Here is a 10,361-nt window from a genome sequence, read left to right as displayed (position 1 = left end):
AGATTCTCTCACTTCTTCCCTCTCCACCCTCTCTTCCAATCATCTAACCCCCCTCTTCCACCTGCTGCTTTTTTTAGATTATTTAAATAAAATGCGTGTGCGTATTACTGAATACGACAGAAAGAGTGAGATAGATTTTGCCTCCTTGCCCTGATATTCCAGCCTCCTTGCCCTCATCTCCAGCCTCCATGCCCTCATATCTTTTCCAATGTCCCTCACAGTCGCGTGTCCCATGATAGAATTCTTGATGAAACCGTTGCCTTTGACGCCGCCCGTCGTATGCATGTTTACTTTCGTATTGGCGTCCCGAATTATATGCGGGGTCCTTTGAATGTTGTGTGTCGCAGACTATTCAATAGCCTTCCCAGCTTGGTGCCTTCTTTTGATAATTACTTGGCTCGCATACCCTCTCAAGGTGGTATATGGTCATATAATAATTATTATTATTATTATACGGTCTATCCTCGGCAAGTCTCGTCTGATCAGTAATATTTACACTTGCCACTATTTCATAAGTCATTAATTTCACCCCCTTGTACTAACCTTTGGTACTTCTCATATATTAACTGATACGGTATGTAGTCACCAAGTTGTACTCCCCTAGTTGTGCTTGCCGGGAGGGGGGGGTTGAGCTTTGGCTCTTTGGTCCCGCCTCTCGACTGTAACAGTATGTAGCACAGTTCTCATGGGCTTACTGTCTCTGACTGTCTAAATAACGTTTAGGAATCAGTCGTGATGCTGTAATTAGTTTTGTGCGCCTGTATTTGACACATCTGCAGAGGGGGTGTCTTGGACAGCTGTAGCATTTGCAGATTGTCTTTCTTAAAGAAACAATGTTGACCAGACCACACACTAGAAGGTGTGTGTGTGTGTGTATGTATATGTATGTGTATAAAGTATATATAGAAGCTGATCAGAATTACATTTCACCTTTATGTGCACATTAATGACACTATGTAAAAGACACATCGAACACTTCATGTAGGGCATACGTAAATGTGTGTATCTATGTATTTACGTATGTAGGTTAGCTTAGCATTTTAAAAGCACCGAATCACCACCTGTGGTTGATTGTTCAATAAACCCTTGAACTATATGTTTAACACATCTCTAACCCTGTCCATGGAGGACAGAAGAAAATGTATATATGCTGGTTAGCATTGTAAATGTCTGGCCACGTCTGTGGTAGAAAAATAATAATAAAAAAAACTAGAAGGTGAAGGGACGACGACGTTTCGGTCCATCCTGGACCATTCTCAAGTCGATTGTACAGAAAGAATATTTGTAAATACTCTCGTAAATACCCAAGTGTAATTACAAGATGAGAGCTACGCTCGTGGTGTCCTGTCTTCCCAGCACTCTTTGTCGTATAGCCCTTTGAAACTACTGACGGTCTTGGCCGCCTCCTCCACCACCACCTCACCTAACTTGTTCCAACCATTACCACTCTGCAAAAGTGTTTTTTTTTATACTTCATCGGCAGCTTTGTTTAGTTTAAATCTATGACATCTTGTTCTTGAAGTTCCAAGTCTCGGGAATTCTTCCCTATCAATTTTATCGATTCCCGTTACTATTTTGTACGTCGTGATCATGTCGCCTCTTTGTCTCCTATCTTCTAGTTTTAGCATAATTAAGAGTCCCGGTAGTACAGTCGGGTTCTTTTTCGACTCACAATCGAGAATTCACGGTTCGAATCCCAGGCGGGAAAGAAATGGCTGGGCGCATTTCCTATCACCTAATGCTTCTGTTCACCTAGCAGTACGTAGGTACTGAGGAGTTAATCAGCTTGTTGTGGGGTTGCATCCTGGGCGGGGTCAGTAATTCGACCTGAGAGGGGGGGAGGGGTAGCGGGGCCTCGATATAAGCCTAACGTGTATGAATACACTCTGGCTGCCTGTCCCCCGGAACAGTGAATAATAAAATAATACCTCAATCTTCTCCTCGTAGCTCCTGTCTTTCAGTACCGGAGCCATTTAATTGTGCGTGCGCGCGCGTGTTTGCATGTAAATGTAAATGTAAATGTAGCCAGAGTCGACAACCATCGGCAGGGTTGAGGTCTCCTCTTTTACTTATTCTTTTTTACTGATTGCATTTCCCAGCCTGGTCAATGCCAGCCAGTTGATATATATATATATATATATATATATATATATATATATATATATATATATATATATATATATATATATATATATATATAATATTATATATATATATATATATATATATATATATATATATATATATATATATATATATATACTGTATACACAGCAACCATTCATTCATTCCTTCTGAAGATGTATTAATATACGAAAGTACTTAAGGAAATTCCTGTTTCAATTCTTCCTCCGTGGTCTGACACTGTCATATATATATATATATATATATATATATATATATATATATATATATATATATGGAAGGGAGTACCACCTCTGGCTGGAAGAAGGGGGACCCATAGCCTCGGAGGAAACCACACATAACGCATTGGAGGGAATGTAGGTCCCCTCCAATACAGTTTCTGTGTGCTTTTCTCCTACCACCCCCTTCCTTTATATATATATATATATATATATATATATATATATATATATATATATATATATATATATATATAAATTTTGTGTACAGTATTGTGTTTTATATCAAATGTGTATTGGATTGTCACAGCCAACCAGTCTACTATCTAAATTATATCTTAATGTGCTGTATTTTATATGAAATATTTATTGACTCTCCATCCACTGTGTAAATTCCAGCATTTAATACAGGACGGCTCACCATTGCAATTTCTAGATGTGAATGTCACATACTTGACTGTATATCCCAAACATTTTGCAGATATCATCTTGCTGTGCTTGTGGATCTTACTCTTTATATCTGGTATGGGTTATCAACTGTACCGAGAGAGATCAAGCCCTCCATTTCAACCACCAAACCTCTCCTCATGGCGAGCTACCAAGAAGTTTTGTAACTTCGTGTTTGATAAAATATTTGCGTGCCTGCCTATGGATCCGGACCCCGGAGGTGTTGGCATAGAAGATCGGCCAACGTGGATTTTAAGGATAACTTATTCATTTAGAATGTTGCGAGAAAGAGTGACTTGTAATAGGCACAATTCTCTAGAGTCGGGCTATGAGAGCTTCCAAAGAGTGCGCACTACATCTCATTCTCCAGATGAAGAGTTAAACTCTAACGCATCGAAGTTTAATGCTATTAAGGCAAGAATAAATGAATGGATAGACAAAGTTCGATCTCGCTTAAGAAGGGACGACGAGAGGCTACTAGAAGATAGTGATGATGATGATACCCAGTTTGAGGGTGACGGGGTCGCATGCTGTTCATTCAGAAAATCTAGAGTAGTACTTGATGATGAGTATACAGCTAATTCTCACTGATAAAGTATATATCTTTAGACAGAAAATATTATTTCATGGTATACCCCTAATTTACTGAGTTTTCAAAGGATATACCTCGTATAGAATCGCCATATGGTGGTTGGATTGGTCCAACTAAAGTTATATTTTACATGCAATTGAGGATCTTTCACTTAAAAATGTTGATGTATGTATTTATTATTTGGACAGAACTTGCCATAATCAGTAGTGTGAACACTCAACGTGAAATCATTTTATGCTCTTTTTCAAATACAAGTCATGAAAAAGTATTTGCCAAATATTCAAAGATCTTTGTTGGGAGGATAAAGCTGGCCAAAGCATGTTAATTATATGCTTATATATGCTTAAGTATATGCATGTTGTGTAACTCGTAGTGGACAAGATGCATCCGACGTGTACAATGGTACATATTGAATAAAGTTACCTAACTTGTGCAATGGTGGTAAGCAGATAAGAGATATTGAACATGTGCAATGGTAAAAAAGTGGGCAAGATATATCCGGCTTGTGCAACACTGCAGATTGAACAATAGATACCCAGACGTGTACAATGGTGCAATAGATACCCAACTTGTACATATTGGACAAGAGATCTCTGACTTGTGCAATGGTACAAAATGGATCAAGATATCCGACTTGGATTATAGTTCAGATAAGATAAGATATCCGATTTATATAATAATCCAAATTAAATCATTTGGATTATTTAATATCGAAGTGATATCCAACTTGTGCAAATTCAGCCCATGTTTATAAAAAAATTCAATATTTAGTGTTTATTTCGTATGTGAGGTTATTGACATCTGTTTATCAAGTATTGGATTGTGTATGACATGGCATTTATTATTTCCTTGTATAGCTGATGTTTCATAATCATTTTTATAATTTGTCAGCATTTAAAAAAATAGCATTACTAATTGATCTCCATTTTGATAGTTCAATACTAAAGATCATATATTTTCTCATATTGTCTTATATTGATCTTCGTGACAGAGACATGATTTGTTTTTTTTTTAAGTCACAAAGTGCATATAATGAAGTAATTGTATGCTATACCGTATATGCACTTATACATTTACCAATAATCCCATGTACATGTCATACCAAAGCATGCATAAGAAAATTCTTTCATTAATTGTGCAACCTGTATAAACTCTCTAGTTGTGCACAATGCAACATATAAACTTGCTGTGCATTCATACGGCAACATTGTATAAATTGATAATCACTCCTGTTGTGTGATTTTTTGTTTTTGAAACGGTTTGTGTAGAAACTTTTTTTTCCTCTTCGTATTCTAGCATCTATAATAAAAATCTTCTTGTTCATATAGATATTTCCAACATTTTTATTTTTCATCTTGTGATACTTGGTTATTAAAGCACGTTATTCGTATGTCAATAAAAATGGCCTCGATCTAGGTTCTTTATTGTTGACCAGACCACACACTAGAAGGTGAAGGGACGACGACGTTTCGGTCCGTCCTGGACCATTCTCAAGTCGATTGTGATCGACTTGAGAATGTGATCGACACAATCAACTTGAGAATGGTCCAGGACGGACCGAAACGTCGTCGTCCCTTCATCTTCTAGTGTGTGGTCTGGTCAACATACTTTAGCCACGTTATTGTGACTGCATAGGTTCTTTATTGCTCTTATTAGCTTGTAATTGTCAGTATAACACTGCGTTCTTTAACTTCAAACCCGTCTAATCTCCATTGGTTTTTCCTTTTGATATCGGTGTACATTACTTTGATAATTGAACAGTTGAGTAGTTTGGTTTACAAACTTTGGTAATTATGGGCCAGAGGGTTTTTAATGTTCTCAACACCTGTATATTTATTTTCTAGCAGTGTCATTCAGATCTTATAAGATAAGAATTGTCTACCATACTTTGAAAAGCTCGCATTGTTGTTGCCCAGGTCAGGGGTAGGGAACTTTTTTTTTTTTTTTTTTGAGCGTGTGCCAAATTGATAGTTATCTTCTGAAACGTTATCCTGTGTGCCCATGAAAATTTTCAGCCACAAATTATTAATATTATTATTGTGCTTTACTATTTTTATGGAGAAAGGAAATTCTGAAAATCTTTCTTAAAGAAGTCTGTTTAGGCAACCAATTTGACTCCATTTGACTCGTTTTAAATGGTACAGTTTTTGGAATTATATGTTATTAATAACTAGTTATTCTAAAAAAATAAAAATTCAGTAAATTAATAATGATGATAATGAACGATAAGGAAAAAAAGCCCTGTTGGTTATTTAAGTGTATCTTGTTTCACTACTAACAAACAAGTGAGATTGAAATAAAGGGAAGTATTTTAAAAAGCCTGTGAACAAAAAATATTAAAGTTTTAAACAAGACAATTGAAAAGAAAACAAATTTAAGTAGTAATTGACCTTATATTATAAGCCACAAGAAATGTGGACGTCAAATTGTAAGTTTTGGTTCATATTATTAGACATGACAAAAGGAAAATATGATTATTTTACTCCGAGACTTCTGCTGCCGCACCAGCGATGACGTCTTTTATATCTGGCTTGTGATTGGTTGCGTGAGTTGTACATGCGGCGCTAGTTCCAGCAGTAATTAAGTCAACTCGTATAATTAGACGACAAAATTCATCACTTAAAAACACTGACTCGCATGATAGTTTCGATGGAAATACTGTTAAAACTGCCATTAAGAGATTTGTTTCAGTCAGTAGTTTCAGAATCGATTTTAGTTTCAAAATCTAAATTTCTGCAATTTTTTGGCGTTAATCCTGTCGCCGATCCAAACAATTGTTTAATTCAGTTCTTAGGTCGATAAATTTCTGCCTGCAAACTAAGGTCTTTGTAAATATCTAAAATAAATCTCAAAATTGACCTAATCAATCTGCTGTAACATTTTCAAATTCAATTTGTCTAATATTACACCGACTACGCACTATGAATCTTGCTGTTTCTTCAAGTTATCTGAATTTAGTAAATATAAAAGAAAATTGGTCAGTAGTAGAATCAATGATGCTCAAAAATTGCATTTGAAAACTTTAAATGTTTTCTCGTACATTTCAAAATCTGCCACGGTTTTTAGGTTTGGGAAATATTTTAAAATGCAATTGTCGACATCACGTTTAAAAGGTTTAAGTTTGATTTCAAAGGCTTTTGTGATTAAGCCATTTAAATGTGAGGATAAATCTGTAAAAAACATCAGTCCACAAATACAGTTTTCATTCGTCAAAATTACAATTTTCACCCAAATATTCAACAAATCTTTTAGAGAACAGATTTAGAACAGATCTAATCCAATGAACATTGTTGTACCTAGTGTTCCCATGCCTAACAAATTCACCTCACTCGGCAAATTCCGATTTTGTTTCTCTACAAAATACATGCATATAATGATCTTAGTTACAATTATCATCACTTCATGTTCCTTAACATATACCAGCTTCCTGCAGACAAGGTCGCCTTGTGTACAATTACAGTGAAAGCCTACCCTTGGATCTCCAACATATCTTGCAAACACGTTTACAAACCCCCGCTGTTTTGCTAATCATGACGGAGTATGATTAGTCACTGTCAAGATTAGTCATGATTAGTCAAGTGACGGAGCATACCGTCACTTGTCACGGCAACTATTTTTGAAAGGTCAACCTATCAATGAGACATACAATTATTTATTATGGGTGGGATTAAGAACTGATAAGGTGGCACTGTGTGCCTCATGACAGCATAATTGACTCTCCTGGCAGTTCTATGCGTTCATACTGGTATGTTTATTAGTCTGAATAATTGATTGAATTTCAGCATGATGAGTCGTGCATGATAAGCAGGGAGAGAGGAATAGTTCTCGTCTCTTTGACAGTTTTCACAATGAATTGATATTTTTTTATCATGCATCATTTATTTTTTATCATTTACTTTTTGAGGTAACACGTACAACTACTGTGTGTGTTTCCTTACATATAATTTCGTTCTTAAGTGTAGTTTCAAAGATAATGTTTCTTCAGTATCAATATGTTATCATAAATTAGTTTTTATCAAATATTCTTTGTAAGAAAGAAGTACTGTATTTCAGCAGTGATCATACTATCCTGTATGAATCCTTAACACTACTTCCTGTATGGTTCAATACACCCTTGGCAGTAATAGAATTTATCAGTAAGTATACAATAGGCATGCTCATTAAATCCGTCCAAATTTTCAGCATTTCTTCAGTAAACATTAAGGAATTAATGTAGTAGCACGCTGTCGTCTTATTCAATTGTGTAGCTGGAGATCATGTACTACATAAAATCAATTATGACTATGTACAATTCAGTAGCTAAAAGTACTGTCATCAACAGTAATACTTGTATGCATAATTTTATGCATAATTTTTCACTGGTCGTGATAAATGCTTCGAGCTGGTAAATGCAGTGATGTTAAAGAGTGTAAAGGCTTGGCCTGTATATACAATAGTTACAGAAATGCTTCTGTGTAGTCTGCACATTCCTATAAATATTGTACAAAGTAGCTAATCAGTAAGGTGTTCTCATAGGCTTAACAAATATTGTGAAATTATCAGATCAATCCTCAGGAAGTAATAGGAATTACTAATCACAGCTCACAAGCCATCCACATTTTAGGTGATTAATTCTTTAAACTGGTAAGTAGACTAATGGTTGTATAACAAGATGACAGTTGTTGGAGTAGCTATAATACTAGTCTTGCAGCCTTAAGTCTCCAGAGTTCAGTTCCCACTGATGAGGTAGAGTTGTTTACAGTGTGGTTTAAGCAAGTTTTGATAAGGTAGCTATATCCCCCCCCCCTCACACCAGCTTGTCGTAAATTGACTAATAAACAAACTCCAAATGAGTGACATACATACATCCCTTAATGTCCGCAGTCGTGTGTCAAAAGCCATGATTGAACTGACGTGTGAAATACTAAGGGGTCTTCCAAATGTAAGTCTGCAAACTTACTAGGGATTTTGTAAATTACACAAAAATGATTATACTACTTAGGTATTAAATCATTGGTGACAATAGTGCCTCTTTTGTGAGGTGGGAGGCGAAGGGCACTATGTGATGCCCTTATTTCCCCTCAGCCTGCTTGCTGGGGAGCGCAGCCTCCTCCACAAGGGTCAGATTCACGAAAGTACGTACGCAAACACTTACGAACCTGTACATCTGTTCTCAATCTTTGGCGGCTTTGTTTGCAATTATTAAACACTTAATGAGCTCCGAAGCACCAGGAGGCTGTTTATAACAATAACAACAGTTGTATGGGAAGTTTTCATGCTTGTAAACTGCTTAATAAATGTAACCAAAGCCGTCAAAGACTGAGGAAAGATGTACACGTTCGCAAGTGCTTGCGTAAGTACTTTCGGGAATCTGGCTCCAGGGCCTTAGCAAGCACACGCTGGGCAATAGTCATTGTTACACCTTGGGTATGCCCTGTTGCTGCTCCATTAATACTATACACGCGTGTACAGTATTTGCAAAAAGAGTTTTCTAAATATTTGTTTTAAGATGATTAGTTGTTCTGCTGTTTACACAGCAAATTAGTTAACTTCACAAGACTAAATTATTTCATAATCTCTAATTGTTGAGTTTGTTCGATTATCTACAAAATTTTTCATGTGTACAAGCATAACATTTATTAAAAAAAAGTGATGGCATGGATTATTAAGGCGGTAGGCTAATTCTTCAGTTCTTTTTTTTATAATTTCTAATGATAATTACGATAATTAAATATTTACATTTCAACTTTAATTTGTTGTATTTAGACATTTAAAGGCTTAGCCTGTAATATTCATGAAATGTATTTTGAGTAATTAATGGAATTCACCCCCATATTTGCAGGGTGAACCCGAACCATATTTTTTGCTATACCGTAATCTGTATGTTGTCTTTATTAATAAAGTTATTCCTATGTACTTACAAAATATTGTATGTGTTATTGATGAACCACCTTTATATGTGTCTATATACAGTGTCATATATAATATATATATTATATATATACTTAGGGGTACCACCACTGGTGGTATATATATATATATATATATATATATATATATATATATATATATATATATATATATAATATATATAATATATATAATTAGTGTACTTTGGTAGCAGTCTTTCTTGCAAACATATAGTGTTGAATATGACCGAAAGGGTAAGACTAATTATTCTAACACGAATCTTCTCAATATTTTTTACGTTTTTCTCAACTATCGAGGGAAATTGAAAAATTAACTCTCCAAAGTTCATTTTCACACTTTATTATAGTCTGACGCCGAGGGTTGCGTTTCGCAAAGTACACCTTACATTTCCAAAGTGCAATTTTACCGTGTTATATTGTATATTATCATCGGGTTATATTCTCTTTGGGTGAGGTGGTAAAGAACAAGTGGATGATGGCATAACATAGCGGTATTAATTGGTTATTAAATTTATAAATGTATCAGGGATATTAAATGTATCCACTGGGCAGCTTATGTTCCTTAGGCAGGGTCATTGGATGCTGTCTCTGTGTTGGCTCGGGGTCTTGAAGTGGGTAGAATGTAATTATGTAATTAAATGTAATTAATAACATTATATATATTATAATCACAGCCATCCCCCTATTTTGGTAGTACTTATAGTAACGATGAGGATCATAGTATATATATATATATATATATATATATATATATATATATATATATATATATATATATACCGACGTTCAACTCAATTAGAACGTAGAAAACCGGAAAACTATTTTCACCTTGTGTTGCCTTAACAAACTAAACTAATCTAACCTAACCTAACCTAACCTAACCTAACCTAACCTAACCTAACCTAACATAACATAACCTTCCTAGGCCTAATTCACTATATCTGAGGCCTAATATAGTACCTATGTTTGCTATACTAGGGCCTCGGAATATTTGTTTGTTTTTAGCTTATTTTTGTAAGAATTCTTTACTAGTCAGTATACTACTATCTA

General features: G+C 35.2%; 1 protein-coding gene and 1 long non-coding RNA gene across 2 annotated transcripts in view; both read left to right on the top strand.

Annotated features, from left to right (window-relative positions):
• The window catches only part of LOC123745812 (transmembrane 7 superfamily member 3), a 19,847-nt gene extending 15,114 nt beyond the window's left edge, over positions 1-4,733 (top strand). Inside the window, exon 10 of the mRNA XM_045726820.2 lies at positions 2,845-4,733. Coding sequence (XP_045582776.2) covers positions 2,845-3,401 — 557 coding nt within the window. The 3' untranslated portion in view covers positions 3,402-4,733. The remainder of the gene's footprint in view (positions 1-2,844) is intronic.
• LOC138359021 (uncharacterized) overlaps positions 1-9,308 on the top strand; it is a 246,153-nt gene extending 236,845 nt beyond the window's left edge. The window contains exon 2 of the long non-coding RNA XR_011225731.1: positions 8,198-9,308. This is a non-coding gene — a long non-coding RNA (uncharacterized lncRNA). The remainder of the gene's footprint in view (positions 1-8,197) is intronic.
• Positions 9,309-10,361: the final 1,053 nt, after the last annotated feature.

The sequence above is a fragment of the Procambarus clarkii genome, chromosome 88, assembly GCF_040958095.1.
Source record: "Procambarus clarkii isolate CNS0578487 chromosome 88, FALCON_Pclarkii_2.0, whole genome shotgun sequence".
NCBI lineage: Eukaryota > Metazoa > Arthropoda > Malacostraca > Decapoda > Cambaridae > Procambarus > Procambarus clarkii.
The sequence above is the reverse complement of the archived record's forward strand: the minus strand, read 5'-3'. Positions and strand labels throughout refer to the sequence as shown.